This window comes from Phocoena phocoena, chromosome 19, assembly GCF_963924675.1.
Source record: "Phocoena phocoena chromosome 19, mPhoPho1.1, whole genome shotgun sequence".
Lineage (NCBI taxonomy): Eukaryota > Metazoa > Chordata > Mammalia > Artiodactyla > Phocoenidae > Phocoena > Phocoena phocoena.
Window position 1 is genome coordinate 42,337,721 of NC_089237.1, and position 20,653 is coordinate 42,358,373.

Consider the following 20,653-nt stretch of genomic DNA (forward strand, 5'->3'; position numbering starts at 1 on the left):
AAGTATTACTGTTTTTACCTAATTTGTAGCTGTAGGACATAATATTTTCATTTTCTTTCTTATATTTATCATAAACTTGGATATTTTTCATAATATGATATATTAGCCAAGCAACTGAATTTTTGGATCTTTGCTCCAGGTGTTCATTGTGAGAAGAAGGAAGTTTGAGATTATATGAGAATTTGCCACTTAAATCCAGTCAGTTAGTCAAAGTGCCAGAGTAGTAGGAAGAGATTAGCTTTCTTGCTGCCATCGAAATTTTTCCTTTTTGTTCTGAACCATGTTCTTTCTCAGAATACTTTACCTTTGAGAAAAATTATCACCTAGAACTCTCTACATGACTCTATGTAATGGATGCATTCCTACCAACTTGTGCATAAACTGATTTTTTTTATTAATAGTATCTCTGAGGTCACTGTACCCTACTATGAATTATTTTGTATACCATTTTTCTTTTTTTATATACTTTTTATATTTGGATGATTTATGGCAGAGTTTCTTGTAGGACTTGTTTATGTGAGAGAACCACTTGGGTAGTTTTTTAGGAAATAATGTCCTGACTACTTGTCTTGCAATTTAAAAATTCAGAGATTTTAGGGACTTCCCTGGCAGGAAGTCCAGTGGTTAGGACTTGAAGCTTTTGCTGCCGGGTCCCCAGGTTCAGTCCCTGATCGGGGAACTAAGATCCCGCAAGCTGTGCGGTGTGGCCAAAGGGGGGAAAAAATTCAAAGATTTTAAACTTCCATTCTATTTCTTAGTGAGCTGTGAAAATAATTCTTTGTTAAGGCAAATTAGCTCTTTACTTTCATGGTTCATTTTATATTCAGAGAAACTTTTATAAGCTTTTAATGCCAGGCTTGTCTTATTTATCAAATGCTGTTGTCAAGTAAGATGCTTTTAGGAACAATTTTGTGATTTATTCAAATAAGGAGTTTTTTTCCTTCTTCCCAGGATTTTAGTTAATTTCAAGAAATTTTACTTGCGTTAATTATTTATTTAAAAAGTTTAATCACAGAAAAAAATGTACACTTGCAATGAGCTAGCCAAACTCAAAGTTGAGAGCACAGTCCTCTAAAAGATTGCCCTCACTTCAGATACCAGCTGCAAGTTCAGGGGTCCCCAGGGCCAACGCTCAGGTTTTATAATTTGCTAGGATGACTCACACAACTTAAGAAAGCACATCACTGGACTTCCCTGGTGGTCGGGTGGTTAAGACTCCGCTCTCCAATGCAGGAGGCTCGGGTTTGATCCCTGGTCAGGGAACTAAGAGCCCGCATGCTGCAACTAAAAGAGCCCACCTGCTCCAACTAAGACCTGGCTCAGCTAAATAAATAAATATTAAAAAGAAAGAAAGAGGGGCTTCCCTGGTGGCGCAGTGGTTGAGAGTCCGCCTGCCGATGCGGGGGACACGGGTTCGTGTCCCGGTCCGGGAGGATCTCACATGCCGCGGAGCGGCTGGGCCCGTGAGCCATGGCCGCTGAGCCTGCGCGTCCAGAGCCTGTGCTCTGCAACGGGAGTGGCCGCGACAGTGAGAGGCCCGCGTACCGCAAAAAAAAAAAAAAAAAAAGAAAGAAAGCACTTCACTTATGATTACAGTTTTATTATAGCAGAAGGATATATAAATCAGAACCTGCCAAAGGGAGGAACTCATAGTGTGAGATCTGGGAGGATTCCAAAGACAAAGCATACATCTCAGGGATGCAAGGCCTTTTGGCATGACAGTACTGAGTATTATGAACCAGGAAAGCTCACTCAAGCTTTGGTGTCCAGAGTTTTTATTGGGATTTTATTGTGGAGGCATGGTTGATTAAATCATTTCCCACCTAACTCAATATCCACCTCCCGTGCCTTCCTAGGAGAATGGGCTGACATCATGTAGCTCAAAGCCTCAACCCTGTAATCATGACTGGTCTTTCTGGAGTGACCTGTTCTCATCCTGAGTCATTTTGTTAGCATAAACTATCTAGGGGCCCACCTTGAGCACCTCATTAGCATAAACTATCACATGTGGTCTGAGGGACCCACCATGAATAACAAAGACACTCCTATCACTTGGGAAATTGCAGTGGTTTCAAGGTTACCTGCCAGGATCAAGCCAAATATTTCATCACACAATACTAAACACAACTAACTGCTGTCTTCCATCTATAATTAATAATATTAGCAGGTTTTTATTTTTTAGGAAACAACATTAGGGATGTTAGGGATAAAATTCAGGTATCTTGTGTTTCCCACATCTCTCTCTCTATATATATATTTATCCAGTAGTATTTTGTGTATTTTTAAAATCTTTATAAACATGATTTCAGACTTACAGAAGAATGGCAAGAATAGTACAGAGAATTCCCAAATACCTTTCACCCAGATGCCTCAATATTTGCTTCATCATTTTTCTCTCTACATTTTTTTTTTTTTTTGACTGCACCACGTGGCATGTGGGATATTCCCCAACCAGGGATTGAACCCATGCCCCCTGCAGTGGAAGCATGGATTCTTAGCCACTGGACTGCCAGGGAAGTCCTCTACTTTTTCTTCCCAAATCATTTTCAGTGAGTATTTTGTAAAAAGAGATTATCAAAATCAGAAAATTAACATTGATATACTATTATCTAACCTACAGACCGTACCAGATTTAGTTGTCCCAATTAATGTCCTTTACAGAAAAAAAAGATCTTGGATCATGTGTATATACATTTGTTATGTCTCTTTTAATCTGGAACAGTTTGTCTCTCTTAAATTTTATGATATTGGCTTTTTTTTTTTTGCGGTACGCGGGCCTCTCATTGCTGTGGCCTCTCCCGTTGCGGAGCACAGGCTCCGGACGCGCAGGCTCAGCGGCCATGGCTCACGGGCCCAGCCGCTCCGCGGCATGTGGGATCTTCCCGGACCGGGGCACGAACCCGTGTCCCCTGCATCGGCAGGCGGACTCTCAACCACTGGGCCACCATGGAAGCCCAGATATTGGCATTTTTTATGAGTACAGGTCTGGTATTTTATAGAATATCCCTCAATTTGGGTTTTTCTGTTTCCTGGTGGTTAGATTCAGGTTATGCATCTTCAGAAATATTATAGAAGTAATATTGTGTTCTTCTCAGTGCCTTGAATTCTTTTGTATATATACCCAGAAGTGGGATTGCTGGATCATGTGGTGGTTCTATTTTTAATTTTGTGAAGAACCTCCATACTGTTTTACATAGTGGCTGAACAAATTTACATTCTCACCGACAGTGCTGGTACTTCGTTTAGGATTTTTACATCTATTGTCAGCAGAGTTGTTGGCCTGTAGTTTTGTTTTCTTGTAGTGTCTTTCTCTGACTTCGGTTTCAGGATAATGTTAGCCTCATAAAATAAGTTTGGAAGTATTCCCTCCTCCTTAGTTTTTTTTTGAAGAGTTTGAGAAGGTTTGTTATTTATTCTTCTTTAATCATTTGGTAGAATTCACCAGTGAGGCCACTTGGTCCTGGGCTGTAGTTTACTGATGGTCCTGGGATGTGGTTGATTACTGATCCAATCTACTTTCTAGCTGTAAGTCTGTTCAGATTTGCTGTTTTTTTTTTTTTTTTTGCGGTACGTGGGCCTCTCACTGTTGCGGCCTCTTCCATTGTGGAGCACAGGCTCCGGACGCGCAGGCTCAGCGGCCATGGCTCACGGACCCAGCCGCTCCGCGGTATGTGGGATCCTCCCGGACCGGGGCACGAACCCGCGTCCCCTGCATCGGCAGGCGGACTCCCAACCAATGCGCCACCAGGGAAGCCCCCGATTTGCTGTTTTTTTATGATTCAGTCTTGGTAGGTTGTATATTCCTAGAAGTTTATCCATTTCTTCTAGATTATCCAATTTCCTAGTATATATTATTCATAAGAGTCTCTTATAATCCTTTTTATTTCTCTGGAATTGGTTGTAATGTCTCCTCTTTCATTTCTGACTTTATTTGTATGTTATCTTTCTTTTTCTTAGTTAATCTAGCTAAGTCTGTCAATTTTGTTGCTCATTTCAAAAAACCAACGTAGGTTGGTTATTTTTTCTTTTTTTAAAATAAATTTATTAATTAATTATTTATTTTTGGCTGCGTTGGGCCTTCATTGCTGTGCGCGGGCTTTCTCTAGTTGTGGCGAGTGGAGGCTACTCTTCGTTGCGGTGCCCAGGCTTCTCATTGCAGTGGCTTCTCTTGTTGCAGAGCACAGGCTCTAGGCATGCAGGCTTCAGTAGTTGTGGTGCGTGGGCTCGGTAGTTGTGGCTCGCGGGCTCTAGAGCGCAGGCTCAGCAGTTATGGTGCACGGTCTTAGTTGCTCCACGGCATGTGGGATCTTCCCGGACCAGGGCTCGAACCCGTGTCCCCTGCATCAGCAGGCAGATTCTTAACCACTGCGCCACCAGGGAAGTCCACGTTTCACTGATTTTTTTGTAATGATGTGCTTTGATTCCTTTCTCGTTTTCTTTAATGTATCTTCTATGAGTATTTTCTTTGTAGTTATCCTAGGGCTTACATAAAACATCTTGTAGTTGTAACAATCTATTTTAAGCTGACAGCAACTTAGCATCAATTGAATACATATACTCTACACTTTTACTTCTTCCTCCTTATTATTGATGTCACAAATTACATAGTTTGTATATTGTGTATTCATTGACTTTTTTTTTTTTTTTTTTGCGGTACGCGGGCCTCTCACTGCTGTGGCCTCTCGCGTCACGGAGCACAGGCTCCAGACGCGCAGGCTCAGCGGCCATGGCTCACGGACCCAGCCGCTCTGCGGCATGTGGGATCTTCCTGGACCGGGGCACGAACCCATGCCCCCTGCATCGCCAGGCGGACTCTCAACCACTGCGCCACCAGGGAAGCTCTGACATATTTTTATAGTTATATTTTTTACACTTTTGTCTTTTAATTTCTACACCAAAATTAAAAGTGATTTATGCACCACTGTTAAAGTATTACAGTATTTATTTGCCTATATATTTACTTTTACCAGTGAGCTTTGTATTTTCACATACTTTCATGTTGTGTTTAGTGTCTTGTTGTTTTAACTTGAAGAACTCCTTCTAGCATTTCTTATAAGGCAGGTTTAGTGGTGATGAACTCCCTCAGCTGTTGTTTATGTAGGAATGTCTTTATTTTTTTTCATGTTTAAAGGACAATTTTGCTGAATATTGTATTTTTGGTTGGTAGGTTTTTTTCTTTAATCACTTTGAATATATCATCTCACTCCTTTCTGGCCTGTAAGATTTCTCATTAGAAATACACTGTTAGTCTTATGTGAGTTCCATTGTACATGACAAGTCACTTTTCTCTTGCTGTTTTCGAAATTCTCAGTCTTTGACTTCTGACAATTTGATTGTAGTGAGTTTCAGTGTGATTCCTTGAGTTCATCCTCTTTGGAGTTCTTTAGGCTTCTTGAATCTGAAAGTCCATTTCCTTCCCCAAATTTGGGGAATTTTTGGCCATTATTTCTTTAAACATTCTGCCCCTTTTCCTCTCTCTCCTCTCATAAGTCTCTTAGAATTTCTTCACTCTCATTCTTTTTTCCTTTTGTTCTTCTGATTGGGGTATTTCAAATGACCTGTCTTCAAGTTTGATGGTTTTTTTCTTCTGCTTAAGTCTGATATTGAATTCCTCTCATGAACTTTTCAGTTATTATATTCTTCAGTTCCAAACTGTGTTCAGTTATTTTTAAAATTTTCTGTCTCTGTCGGTTTTCTAATTTTGTCCATGCCTCATTTTCTCGAGCCTGTAGAGCATCTTTATGATGGATATTTTGAATTGTCAGATAATTCATATACCTCTATTTCATTAGGATAATTTTCTGAAGATCTCTTTCTTTTTTTTTTTTCCTGTCTGAGCCAGATTTCCCTGTTTCTTCATGTTTCATAATTTTGTGTTGGGATCTGCACGTATGGAAAAACCGCCACCTTTCCAAATCTTTATGGCCTTGCTTCATACAGGAGAAGACCCTCACACATGAGCCCAGCTAAAGATCCGGGGGGCCTCTGAAACCTTTTCTGGTGGGATGTGACTTCTCTGGGTTTGTGTGTGCAATTTCTCAATTAGAGAAGCTTGATGGTTTTTTAGGAGCTCATAATCTTTTGCTCCCTCTGGTGCCTGTTTGTGGCACTGCAAGTTCTCTGGTGCTACAGCAGCAGGGTGCCTTCGCTCTCTCTCAGGCCTCCAGGGTATGCTGGCTCCCCATGAGGTGAGACAGATACTATTCCTTTGAGCAGCTCTGTGAAAAGCTAGCACACCAGAAGCAAGTTTTCCTCTTCTCCTTCCCTCCCATGCCAAACTGCACTGCCTGCAGGATGCCACCCCTCACTTTTCTTTGGTCTTTGCAGCATTCAGGCATCCGTGCTATGCCAGTTCTGTCAGTGCTCCAAATGAGTCATGTCAGAAACCCGTCCTTCAGGCAGCCTTCCAAAGAGCTAGAATGCTGGAGGCACACTCCATTCCTGTGATTCCTCTCTCAAGGAAAAGTCAGGAGTTGGGCTGTTCTTGCCTGGTGCCAAACTGTGGTAGCTTGGAAGAGGGGTTGACGTGGGGCCAGTGAAATTGCTCTTCTTATCCGTTTCAGTACAGCTGTTTTCATCTTTGTGCTCCTTTGGGACTTTTTAACTGGATTCTGGAAATCTCATAAAGGTATTTTGGTCTGTATATCGTTTTGAAAGTGGTGTTTCTGTGGTAGAATGAGTCCTGGGACGTACAATTCTGCTGTATTTGCTGACATTGTTCTCCTCCTCCCCGTACTTCTTTATGCTGCTGGTTTAGAAGTGAAATGACTTAAGAAACGCACCCACATATTTACTATGAACCTGTATGTTTGCCACTTTACAAAGAAAAACATTTTGAGGCCACGTTGAGTAAAAATAATCTCATCTTCCCTTGATAAATCTACATTCTGCTCCTTGCTAATTTTTCTTTTCCTGTCCTTGCAAAGTCTGGCTTTCTGGAATGCAGGGAAAGATGACCCTGGTAATAGGGATGTAGATTGACCTTTATATCTAAGTTTCCCATTTCTAGAGTACATGATGATGTATTATTTGAGACTAAAACACAAAAGGAAATGCTTAAACTTTCTATGTATGAAGTTCTGCAACCAAAATATGTCCATAACTATATTATCCTTTTTTTAAAAAGATGATAATGTTTGTTTTTAAATTCTTGATAAACAGTAATCTAATCATTGCATAGACTCTCATACTGAAGGTTTAGATGATGGCAGTAATGGTCACATTCATTATAATGGCAAATATGACACATTTTCTACACGTCTAGAGCCAGAATATAGAATAGAAATGTGCCGTCATAGTTATAAATAGTTAACGTAGACTCTGCAGTCAGAATGCCTGCGTTCATGTCCTGGTTCCACCACTCAGCTAGGTGATCAGCATCAGTTTATTTAACCTTATTTTGTGTGTGTGCCTCAGTTTCCTCATGTATAAACTGGGTATGATACTAATAGCACCTACATCATGGGTTGTTATGTGAATTGAATGAGATGATTTATAGATAGATAAATAGACACAAAGTTTTTAGAACAGTGCCTGGAATTTAGGAAGTCCTGCCTGAATCATCGTTAGCTATTCTTAAGAGTAATTGTGATGAGATGGCTCTTTTTAAGCATTAGATATCACGTTAAGTAAAAAAGATTAAATGACCTTTTCTACCTCATTGACAGAGTTGAAACTGTGGGACAGCCAGACAGAAGAGACAGTATAGGAGTGTGTGCAGAAAAACAGAACGGATATGACTCCCTGCAGCGGGATCAAGCAGTTTGCATTAGTACAAATGGTAAGAGGGAAATTACTGCCTTTCTCTTTGAAATCTATGATTCACTGTAGTAAGATTTGAATCAGTTTCAATAATCACACATTTATAGCAGAAGATGAAAAAGTTTAGGTCTTAATGGCATATCTATGTGGCTGCTATGTACCAGGCATTATTCTATACCCTTTAAAAATAACACATTATTTAATCCTTTTAACAGCTTTTTGAAGTGAGGAGTAGTATTATATCCATTTTGTAGTTGATCAAAACAGCCACAGAGAGGTGAAGTAGCTGGCTTAAACTCACATAGCTTGGAGGTGATTGAGCTGGGATTTTCACCAGGCGGTTTACCCCTGGATTCGGTGTGCCTGGGTGATCTGAATTCAACATAGATTAGACAACATAAATTCGGCATAGATTAGGGAAACGGGGAGAGAGTTTACATCTGTAGTGTTCTTTGGTCCCTTACTTTGCAGTAATCACACTTTTAAAAATCACTACCAAGATGTATGAATATTTTACTGTGTGGGTCAAACAGCAGGTAGCACAAGATTCTTGTTTATTCCATGTGAAACAATCTTGTTCCACAGGATGTAATTTTATAAAGGAGTCAAGTGTCTTTTGATGCCATCCGTATGGGAAACTCATGGTCTGTATTTCAAAAGAGTGGAACCCTGGACCAGAACTCTAAAATGTTATTAAAGCTTTAACTTCTTCTTCTGCCTTGGGGATGGGGGTTAATTAACATATTTAACTGCATTTATCTTTGACCAGTTGGCATTCCAAAATGTTTTCTTTATCTGAATTAGGAAATCAGCTGTATCACCAATAATCTAGAATCTTGTTTCCGTTCTTAGTTATTGCTCACATATGAATGACTCTTTACCTTAACATTTTAGGTGCAGTTTTTGTAAATGGAAAAGAAATGACTAATCAGTTGCCCGCAGTTACTTCTGGGTCCACTGTCACATTTGACATTGAAGCTGTGACTCTAGGATCCAGCAATAATAACGAAGGCGGAAACATCAAGCTTCGAGTAACTATTAGCTCAAATAACAGAGAAGTGGTGTTTGATTGGTTGCTCGATCAGTCTTGTGGTTCTCTTTACTTTGGATGCTCGTTTTTCTATCCTGGGTGGAAAGTGCTGGTATTCTAGATTTTCAGATGATTGGCTTTGGGTTTGCAGGGGTTTCACATAGCTTTCCTCAGCCCAGTTCAGTTGTCATTGGTTTAAAAAATGGTTAGATTCATCTCTCAGTTAAGTCATTGGAAACAGAAATTATTTACTGGATTTATTTTCCAATATCTTAGCAATAAGAGGCGTGAATATTGTGGACAAAACAGTAATGCAGTCCATTTTATTTTTAGCATAGTGTTAATTGGAATATCACATCACAATAAAAATCAAATTGGCTTTTAAAAGTATGAGGCGATATAGACAGCCCTATGTACCTTTCCACTGTACTTCTTTTTAAAGTTGGCTGTAAGAACACAGAAATGTAATGTAACTTTTTTTTTTTTTATTAAATCTTTATCTTTTAAAGATCCAAGGCCATCCAGGACTTTAGAATGAATAGGCAAGAAGAGACCAGGTAGAATGTGCCACCGTGTACGCTGTAATATACACTCTCTTGTGTGTTCTCCACAGGAGTGTTGAATATGCTCTCCATATTCAGGGATTTGTAAGCAGTATTGAATTTTATCTCATGTTCAGTAATCTTTAAGTCCCAAAAGCATGATAATTTTTGTATTTTAAAAAATTACTGGGCTTCCCTGGTGGCGCAGTGGTTGAGAGTCCGCCTGCCAATGCAGGGGACACGGGTTCGTGCTCCGGTCCGGGAAGATCCCACATGCCGCGGAGCGGCTGGGCCCGTGAGCCATGGCCGCTGAGCCTGCGCGTCCGGAGCCTGTGCTCCGCGACGAGAGAGGCCGCAACAGTGAGAGGCCCGCGTACTGCAAAAAAAAAAAAAAAAAAAAAAAAAATTACTGAGCAAATGTCTACAACAGGCAAGGTGTTTTCTTTTGTTCTTTCCTTGCAGTTCAATTCACGATAGGCTAGAGGGTTTTTACAGGGTAAAACTACTTATGGAAGTAGTATGTACAGCAGTGCTGGCCATGTCCCATGTTTGAAATACGCACAGGTGCATATCCAGCCTCAGTGACGTGCAGTATTGTTCTTCCTAGGGTCTGAGCTGCAGTCCAGTTTCATGTCAGTTTCATAAATGGTCTTTTAGTGGACCAAACAAATGTAGGGTAAATACTTGACCTATTTTTTGGAAAACTTAAATTTGTTTAAAATATTTATTTGAAGGACTTAGGATGTAAAAATGATTATCTTGCTATATAACAGCTTAAGTTCTTTTTTCTTTAATGTGAATTTTTTTTTCATTTTTAACAGAATAGTGGAAAAGCAAGTTTGATATTTTTGTGAGATAATTTATTTGGGGATTCCAGTTCCCTATTAGACAATCATGACCTTTTCCCCTTGCCTTTTTATATTATAACTAAGCTGTTTTTCACTTGCTTAGTGACTGTTAAGAAGATGTGCTAGAATGTAGATGCCTCGTCCAACTGTCTGAAACAAAATAAAAAACTGAAAGGTATATGTGTGTATTTTTTTCTTTCATGAGATTTAATTAATTCAGGTTTACTTTTTTAAGTAGAGGGAGAAAAGTCATCTTCACTTTTAAGTGGGAGGATCCATATATATATATATATATAAAATGAATAAGTTATATATACAAATATAACATATATATTGGCAAGACTGTACTCCCTCCAAAGGGTCTAGGGGAGAATCCTTGTCTCTGGAAGCTTCTAGTGGCCGCAGGCATTCCTTGACTTGTTGCTGCATAACTCCAGTCTCTGTCTTCCCATGGCCTTTGGGCTTTGTTTTTAGCTGGGCTGCGGCAGTCCTAACTAACCCCCGGACCACCAGGGTATTCCCTCCTTTGGTCTCTTAAAAGGACATTTCTCTCGGATTTAGGACCCAGTCAGATAATCCAGGATGATCTCAAGGTCCTCAATTTATATCTTCAAAGAAGATATATATTTATATCTTCAAAGACCCTTTTTCCAAATAAAATCACTATCACAGGTTCTGGTGTGGACATGTCTTTTTGTGGGCCACCACCATTCAACCCTGACGATGGTGTTTGGCTGGAGTGGAGTGGTGGGTTGGCTGTAAGTTTCTGTCTTGCTAGGCTGCCACTTTCCTGGTCCTTTGGCTACAGAGAGCAGGCTTTTGTTGGGGTTTTGTCCGTGTCTGTTGGTATTTCCATGTTGCTGGCTTCTTCAGCCCCAAGTCTGAGATACGTAAGACAAGAGAACCCTAGGAACGCACAGTACTGAGTTCCTTGAGTTTTGAGGTTCCTCGGCCATCTGTCAGAATCTTCTTATGTTTGTTTTATACTTTTTCCAGGGTTTTTGGTTGTACTTAGCAGGAGGAATAGGGAAATTATGCTATTCCATCTTCTCAGAAGCATAAATTCTGAAGCTATATAATAGATTTTAATATCAAAACAAAAACAGAAGTAGAGATGAAAGGTAAATACATCTCTTATGAGGGGTTTTCCTGCAGAGGGAGCAGAGTAAGCATCTAGCTCCTGTGTTAAATATGAAGGATTTAGTTCAAGAAGTGAGATTTATTCAATTATTGAGAACAAACTATTGTGACAGCTGTGATTGACGGTCACACACTCATTTAGGTATCTCCTAAACTGGTTCAGAACTTTCCATACGTATGTAAATCAACCAGTGTCAGAATGGATAGTTTGCTCAGCTCAGATCTACTGCTGCATTACTTGTTTCCTGTGACCCATGTCTTCCTCCTTCTTGGATTATTCCTTTATTTTAGTGGAGCACTTCCTCCATTTCCTGAGAAAAGGTGCCCAAGAGGTAAATATTTTGAAAGGTAGAGGTCTGAAAATCTCTTTATCCTACATTTGACTGTGACTCATTAAGAATTCTAGGTTGGAGATCATTACCCCTCAGAATTTGAATGCATTGCTCTGTTGTCACCTAGGATACAACCAAAAGTTGATGCTGTTCTGGTGCCCATTTGTTTGTAGGTTGTATGTTTTTTCTCTTTGGAAGACTGTGGTATCTTTTTATTCTGTCTTCCTAGGTTGGTATAACACTCAGCTACATAGCTCATTTAACTGCTGACCCTATGGGTAGATGAATTTCTGACACTTACTTTAAACCCACTAGATTATAAATTCCTTGAGCTTTTGTATCTTCTGTAGCAATTATTTCTCAATCCTGCTTGCACGTTAGAATTTCCTGGAGAGCTTTTAAAAACAGCAAAAATTCTGATTTAATTGGTACTAGTGGCGCTCACTTTTTTTTTTTTTAAAGAAATGAAATTATTCTGTTATGCAGGCAGATTTGGGAGTAACTGCTCCAAAGTAACCAAAAGTCCAGTCTCCGTAGTAATTTATTTTGTAAATCTAAATTTTCCTTGAAAGACTGTCTTTTATTCTGAAATTATCCTTCTTGCTCTTTTTGTACTGTGTCGTTCTATAACATGAAAGTGACAGTAGATGTCAGGTTTGCTTGTTTTGTTCATAAATCTTATCTGACAAAAAGTCAAAAAATTTTTGAATGTATATTACTGGTCTCTGAAATCCAAAAGTCTGGGATCTACTTACTACTCTACATTTCCTGATATACGGGAAATATATTTCCCATATATATGATAAATACTTTTGAACTAAGACCAGTACTTTACTTTTTAAAAAACAAAAACCATATTCAGCAAAATAAAACTAATCTCTCACAAAAGCCTCTCTCTCATGGAATTTCATGTTGATTAAATGAAAAGTGACCTTTCTATGTCACTTCTATTCATTAGTCTTACATAAGGCAATGTTAGAAAACTTGCAGTTTTGTAGAGAATTAGACTTTGTTAATGTAATCTCAGAAGACTTCTCCATATTCTTAAAACAGCTTGTGGAAGAGGGAGCAAGCATATGGTTTTTCTTTAGCGGTGAGAGCTGAGGATTGAAGTTGGCAAAACCGTGTGGCCATAGGGAAAGGAAACAGTCATGCTAACCAAGAGCAGGTTACTGTGCTAGATCCCTTGTTGAAGGGGGCATTTTAATCCCATTTTACAGTTGAAGAAACAGACTCAGTGTCGGTAAGTAACTATGAGTTTTGAAGCTGCAAAGGCACCAAAGTTGGCATTCAAATCCAAGACTATCGACTATCAGTTCTTCTACCATGATACTCTCTGTCCACACTACCCGATGTCTCAGGGCACCAATTGGAGATTAGACACTTGGAAATATGGCTTACTAAAACACGAGTGAATGTCTCCCTCTCTGGAATTTAAGATTCATGAGCACAGGAACAATGTCTGGCTTATTCCTTTTTATCCTCATGCTTAGCTTAAGGCAAAGGCCATAGTAGGCGCCCAGGAAGTATTTAACGAATAAGTAAGGCTCCTTAAGGCTAATTACCCACATGGCAACCTTGGTCCTTTCCCTACAGGGGTGCACAGAAGAACCGGCCCCCGAAATGAGAAATAGGGATAGACAGGATCCATTCAGAAGAAAATCTTAGTTGAATTAGTGAAGAAGCTAAGATTTATTGGACCCCTGTTACGTTCTAGGTACTTGTATTAGGTGATTCATAAATTTGTCTCACAATATAAAAAGGTTTTATTCTGATATCTGTATAACTTCACCCCTTCTCTGGAGTAATGAGCAATAAATCTAGCAAAGAGGTATATGATTGTTTAGGGACAGGAGGAGAAAGAAGTTGACTGTAGTTTTTGATCCATGGGGACTGGGAGAATCCTTGAAACAGGATCTGAGTCTTATTCAACTTCTCATTCCCAGTGCTTGGGACAAGTGCTGGCACACATTCACAGATGATTGACAGAACGGCTGCTAGTGGTAGCATGCTACAAGAGCAGGTGGAAGCTATTTGGGTTCTGAAAAAGAATGGGGTAGCATGGACAGAAATATGATTCCAGGAGATGGTGCACTTGCAGGTAGCCCCTGGTTGAAGCTTTGCCATGTGGATAGGATGGTAGTCAGAAATGGGAAGAGAGAACAGATGAAATATAGTAGTCCAGGAGATAGCCACCCTGTTCTCTAGAACCAACTTCATAACGTGATTCATCCATGTGACACTTCAGTAGCAATCTTGTTTGCCTAAGAATGTACTTGAGTGAATTTTTACCTCTGTATAAAAATCAACCTTACACTTGTACAAGTAGTACATAGGAATAGAATATGCTCCAGAAACTGGTTGTAGACTATGTACAGAGAACACCAGAATGCATGGTGTGTACCATGCTGTACTCTGGTATCTCACCTGGTTGGAGGGGAGACTGCATACATGAGAGATAAGACTGAAAACATAGTGAATTCATCAGGGAGGAAGAATACGATTTTTACAACTGTCAACAACTGGGAACCATCAACGATCCGTTTTAATATGGTACTTGGTATAGTTAATAAAACCTCATGTATTTCCCCTTTTCTAAGATCAGCATACTATTTAGATTAACAAACAGAAAATATAAATTGAATGTTTAGAAACTATTTTTTCACAGTGAACGTCCCATCTTACTTAATACAAATTCACTATGTTCCAATTCTGTGCTAACCACTTATCCATTATGTCTGGTTCCCAGTGAGAAATCATCCCTCTTCTTGAACTCCCTTATCTTTTTTTTTAGATTTTTAAAATATAAGAACTACAGAAAATAGGCAGTACATTTAGATTTCAGAAGTGGCACAGTGAAAAGCCACCTTCCTATCCTTTCATCCAGCCATCTTCTTTGAAAGCAGTTGCTTTTGTGTATCCTTTTAGTCATATTCTGTAACCCAAGCAAATATGGGCATATATTAACTTCTCAAATTTTTTAAAAATGGAACTTATATCTTGGCATTTGTTCCACATTGGTTAAAAACAAACCTTCCCGATCCCCTTTATATGGCTGTATATTCCACTTATATGGATTATAACTTACTTAACCAGTCTCCTACTGATGACTTGTGTCTAATCTGCTCTTTTCAATAGTGGTCACAGTTTTGTCGGTTTACATGTGTTCCAGTTTATCTGTAGGATTAAATTCCTGAAGATGAAATTGTTGGGGCAAAGGTTAAATGCATTGTGATTTTCATGGGAAGTACCAAATTGCTGTCTCCAGAGATTGTACTAATTTATTTTCCCACCAGAAATGTCCTGAGTACCCACTTTCCCATTTTTTACCAACAGTATTATTAGCAAGCTAAATCCATCTGTGTTCTTGATCTCATTCCTTCCTTTTTCTGGTAACTTGCATCTTTGGTCTTCTCTGTGTCTTCCTCAGTATACATACTCAACCGTCCCATCCACTCTCCCCGGTCTCTTCCTTTGCCTGTTTCCCTCTTCCTATGGCCCCATTTTTCACATCTTCATGTTGAACTTCTCCAACTCATTTTCCATTTACTAGGCTCATTAAACCTGTTTTCTATCACTAAACTCCCTTGAAGGTGATATCGTACTCATTTTCTGTTACAGCACTACTGTTTCCTTTTTGAAACTCTCCTCCCTCGGCTTTGTCACTGCGTATTAGTTCATTTTCATTCCTTCACACTGAAACAAACACCACTCAGTGGTTACTTCTTGGGCACTTACTTCACGACGGGCAGTGTTCTAGTAGGTGGATATTTCACCTGGAGGACTACAACAGCATTCTAGTGATTCTCCCTCTGTAGAGCTTCTCCCCTCCCAAATTCTTGTAACCATGGCTCACCTATAACACAAATGGTTTGTGTCATGTCCGTGCAGTAAATCTCCAAATACTTCCTACTGCCTGAAATCCAGTCGCTTAGCATGGCATGTAAAGCCTTCATGTGGCAAATGTCTGAACACCAACTAAGACCATGACACAGTACTAAGGCCAGTGAGACTGACTTAGCAGTCTAATGAAAAGGAAACAGGTGCTTAAACGAAACACCCACAGTGAGCTTTGGAAGCAGAGGGGTGCTCAGCTCAAAGAATACAAAGCAACATGTATACAGGCAAGCTATTACTTGTAAATAAAGCAAGCACAGTGGAATTGTCAACACTTCTGTAAAGTTTCCCTCAACTCTTCTAAGTTAATTTCAACAAACTATTGACCTCACAGAATGTAGTATACAATTTTATTATATAATATATTGTTTTACGTTATCATTTGTATCCCACTCTTAACCTATGGGCTTTTTGAAGGCCACGATAAATTCTTTTTCATTCAAAAGAAAATGAAAAAACCAAAGATGGATTAACGTTAGGTTAACTAATATTGACATTACTCTGGAATATAAATTTTAAAATATTTATGTAATACCATAAATAATAACATACTAGTTGCAACTGATGTTACTAGAACTGAAAGCAGGATTTCACGTTAATTTTTCTCTTAATTTCTTATTAGCTCTGACGGGTGTAATTTTTTTGGATCCTTACTATCTTAGCCGAGCCCAAATTTTTGTGGATGTATTGACAATGCATAATAATAAAAAACAAAAACAAAACAGAATACAGCTTTTATATTATTGAACTTTATGTACAAAATCATTTGATTTCAAATAAACATTTAATGTAAAAACAAACGTTCTTTTAAACTGAATTTTTTTTTTTTACATCTACTGTACCATTCAAATGCTTTATCATCTTACATGATTTCTTCAAAATCTCTTAACAAGGGTACATATAGAAAAGAATTTTTTTTTTTTATAAATAGAAACAAAGGGATTTTTTCAGCTTTTATTATAAGATGACATAAAAAGTTTACTCAACAGAAGTAATTTCATTACTATTTGGGGGAGGGAATCACCAACTTTTTGTGCAAACAATGCTAGCCTTCTTTTAAGCATTTAAGAGCATAACTGCTTAAGAAATGACATAAGCAATAATTCTACACCTACATCTCCCCTAAAATAATCTATTTTTTTTCTTTTTACATATGTGCACAGCTTTATTAGCAAATTAAAGCCCGAGAAAAATGCTCGAAATCCACTATCCAGAGGCATAATCAGAGTTTACTGTAACTCAGCATTTGGAGAGCTTACCAATTAAGGAGTCTGTAATGAAAGCTGCAGTTTCCCTCTTTCCTATTTTTTTTTTTTAACACAAAAATCAATGACTAAGAACTTAATACTGGATGACAAATCACATCCACACTATTAGTTAAATAGCCTCACAGTTAAACACATCTCAAAGACCAATCAAATCAGTATTTACATTTTATAAATTTCTGAAGACACCATTAGAAAGCTTATATATCCCTTCATTAAACAAAATAGGGAACTGCATCTGATGGTGGTGGAATGAAATAAAAAAATTAAAAATACCTGTATTTACAGCAGCATTGATCCTTTATAAATAAAGAATATGAAAATGCATTTATCTTTAAGGGTAATAAAAAATTGAGGTGATGTTACTCAACCACAGTGCTTGGAGTTGGACCAAAAACTCTATTGGTGCTTGTTAATGTGCCAGTAGTGAAACCACTTTCTGTTGGAGAAAATCCAACTGCAAATATGTGCGTAAGACACATATAACACAGGGCAAAATTGCTCAAAACGATTCAAGTCAGCTTATCTGTATTGGATATTCTAATCGTGAAATACATTACGAAGACATCCTTGTGAAGAAAAAAAAAGTTATAGCATTTTCTGGTTCATTTTTATAAGAACATTTCCTCCCTCAAAAGTGGCATCTTAAAAACCTCAAACTCCTTCTTCCCTTGGTTTACAATCCTAATGAAGAGATATGGACAGCTGAATTTTCCATGTGATTACCTAATTGGGAAAGAAAAACAAAAAAAACCAGCAAAATGTTCAAGTTTAAAAAAATATACTGGGTGAGCAATGCACCAAAATTATCCACATAAAAACAAATGGATGGTCAGTAACCTTATAAGCCAACATGACATTTCACCATTGACAATGTGAAAAATTAACATGCTCCCAAACAGGCGTAAGATGAAGAAGTGCTATTTTTAAATTGTAAAATGAACTTACATCATGTAAAATATCTTATGTCATAATTTTTCATTCCAAATTGATAAATGATTTCAAAATCAAGGATCAAGGTTTGACTGCAAATAATAATGCAACATAATTTCACAAAAATCTTCAATTTCTAAAAAAGGGAATCACATTCCAATTTTCCCTCCCCAAGAAAATGTCTCACAAAGTAGAAAAACAGCCAGTCACAACTGCAAAAAAACATTGTAATTTATATATATGAAATAATTTCTCGATTATCAAGTCAATATATTTCGTAAGACAATTGTTGAAGTTAAAAATACTTTCTTTGAAATATTGCTTTTCATGCTCAAACTTGTGAATGTTTTAATGACATCAATAAAACTGATATACATGTAATGCTGCATAATGAAGTGAAATAGAACCCTGATAAAAATATCCTTGTTGAAATCATTTACTTCATCTGACAGTGCCTGTTTGGAACTTATGATTAAAAACAAAAACAAGACTCTTTCCTAGAGGCTGAATTCCCTAGAACGAAATTTCAGTGTTTGTCCATAACATGGGGTTAGGCCTTTTCAGAGTTTTTGTTTTTTGCTCTGTTTTGAAACCCCTGAGACACCATCTGTTTCCAAAGCTTTCTCTTTTGAGTTAATTTCACTAAAGCCATTTGCTGTCCCATTTTGTTCTTCAGTGATTTCTTCATTTGCAGGGGAAGCAGATTCTCCTTTTTCTAATTTTTGTTGCATTTCACGGAGCTTGGTAACAGCTTTATCTATTGACATTATGCTAATAAGGTTAAAGTCATGCATGCTGACTAGATGAAGCATGAAGTTTCGACATAAATTCTTCTTAATTATTTTCTGTCCATAGTTTTCTACAAACAGCATACAGGCATGATTCATTTGATTGTCAGCAATAAACCTATTTAATAAAAACAACACAAAACATCAACAGAACATTAAGACTATATCCAAATGCAGTTAAGTGATGACTTAACAAGTAGTAGAACTATAGTGAATCTGAGATTCAATCACCTGAGTGAGCTTACAGTCTTAGAAATTTAAACATTTAATTTAACCAGAACTTAAATAGATGTCATTTCTGTTTTTCCTAACGAAATTAGGAACTCAGCAGTTAAAAGTATAAAACATTTTCTCTTGCCAGCACCACTTTTATTAACTATATAATACAATTCTCTCAGTTTCCTATATCAGAAGCAGTGTTTCCTCTACATTCAGTTCATGGTAAACCTCTGAAAAGATGAAGATGTCACAACAAATGTGGTACAGTGTGATTGTTTTGGTGGAAAGCAATGAATAAAATTTGAGAGAAGCAAATTAAAATTGGAGAAGGCTGCTCAGTTACCCACTGAAACTTGAGACTAACAGAGCCTGTAAAAGCCTGCCTGCAGATCTGATAAAATCCAAATAGTTTACCAAATACCTGCCAGTCTGTAATGCCAGTGTATCATGAACCCAGTAGTTGTTATGCTAACAGATTTCGATCAGGAATTAAAACAGAACTCAATTAAGTAATCTGACTAAAATTCTATCTTGAAACTGGCATATCAGGACAAAAGGAAAAACAGATTTCAGGCAAGCCTCCATATACATACTTTACTCATAACTGAGTTTTAGTGACTAGACCAGGGATCAGGCAAATATTTTCTGTAAAAGGCTAGATAGTAAATATTTTAGGCTTTGCAAGCCATATATGATCTCTGTTGTCTTCCTCTTTTTAATTTTTTACAACCCACTAAAAATGTGAAGACTACTCTTAGCTCAAAGCAGTTTACAAAAAAAAAGGCTACAGGCCATGCACCCAGACATCTGGACTAGAAGTTATGTACCAACTCCTCTTCACTCCCCAAGAGTAAGAAAACAAAAGTGCCCTCTCCCACTTATTTCATTTAACTATAAATGAAAAAACCTTACATTGCTTGTGCTATACAAGAAAGCCTTATATGAGGATCTAATACTAATGAAGGTAGAGAAGAAAAATATATGTACTGACAGGTAAATAGTTCACATAGGGAAGGAAGCAGATCTGCAGGAAAAACAATGCTTCAGCCACAAAGGCACAAGAAATAAGGATCGTTCTACCTTGAGCTTTATGAAATGGTAATAAGAAATCAGAAAAGCTGCTTATATTTTATTCTGAATAATTAAGCAATTTTTAAAAATTGTGGCAATAAGTGTGATAAATAGTTTCCAGGAATTCCAGGTGTGTAGCACATGGCATATTATTTATGTATCCCCTAGCAATAAAAGGAATAAACATTGGATTTTTTTTTTTTTTTAAAAAGGACATTAAATAAAAACCTGCTGTTAGATGGAGCTAGCACCTTCCTTAAACATTCTTTGAGGATAACCATTTTTTCTTTATAATACTTGAATTAGGATATTGAGGACAAATTATATCTAAACAGAATTTTAAGTAAGATTCTAACAGATTTATAGAATGTGAAGCAACAAAAAGAACGTAAAGGAAGTGGAATATCTGAATTTAGAAATACCCTACCCATGCTTCATGACATGGAGATTCCAGAGTTTCATCACTTCTTTCTCTCCTTCATTAACATCAGAAAATTCCTCAATTTGCTTTAAAAAGAAAAAAGAGAGAAAGAAAAAATATCTGTTAGATACAGAATACGTATAATTGGTATTTCTAAGAAAAAATTGTGAGAATGTCAAAAATAGAATTTTTTGCAACTAAAAACACCACAACTTATTTATATAGCAAAGTGGCAATGTTTCTTAAAATCATCTATTTAGGTAGTAACTTTAAAAGGGAAATTCTATGTTATGACAACAGTTACCTTTAAATAAAATGAAAAAACACAATACAGAATCACAAGAAGAAAATCTGTATTTCCTTTAGTTGGTTACTGTCAAAATGACACAATTATAAAAATTGTAGA

General features: G+C 37.6%; 2 protein-coding genes across 3 annotated transcripts in view; one reads left to right on the plus strand and one right to left on the minus strand.

Moving 5' to 3' along the window:
- CRLF3 (cytokine receptor like factor 3) overlaps window positions 1–9,178 on the plus strand; it is a 36,428-nt gene extending 27,250 nt beyond the window's left edge. The window contains exons 7-8 of the mRNA XM_065896954.1: window positions 7,668–7,780; window positions 8,656–9,178. Coding sequence (XP_065753026.1) covers window positions 7,668–7,780; window positions 8,656–8,912 — 370 coding nt within the window. The 3' untranslated portion in view covers window positions 8,913–9,178. The remainder of the gene's footprint in view (window positions 1–7,667; window positions 7,781–8,655) is intronic.
- Window positions 9,179–15,901: 6,723 nt separating this feature from the next.
- The window catches only part of SUZ12 (SUZ12 polycomb repressive complex 2 subunit), a 39,441-nt gene continuing 34,689 nt past the window's right edge, over window positions 15,902–20,653 (minus strand). The window contains exons 15-16 of one of the 2 annotated variants that reach the window (XM_065897015.1): window positions 20,254–20,333; window positions 15,902–18,654 (exon numbers count right to left, since the gene is read on the minus strand). In XM_065897015.1, the coding sequence (XP_065753087.1) occupies window positions 18,309–18,654; window positions 20,254–20,333 (426 nt within the window). In that variant the 3' untranslated portion in view covers window positions 15,902–18,308. The remainder of the gene's footprint in view (window positions 18,655–20,253; window positions 20,334–20,653) is intronic. The other variant, XM_065897016.1, reaches the window with a different exon arrangement.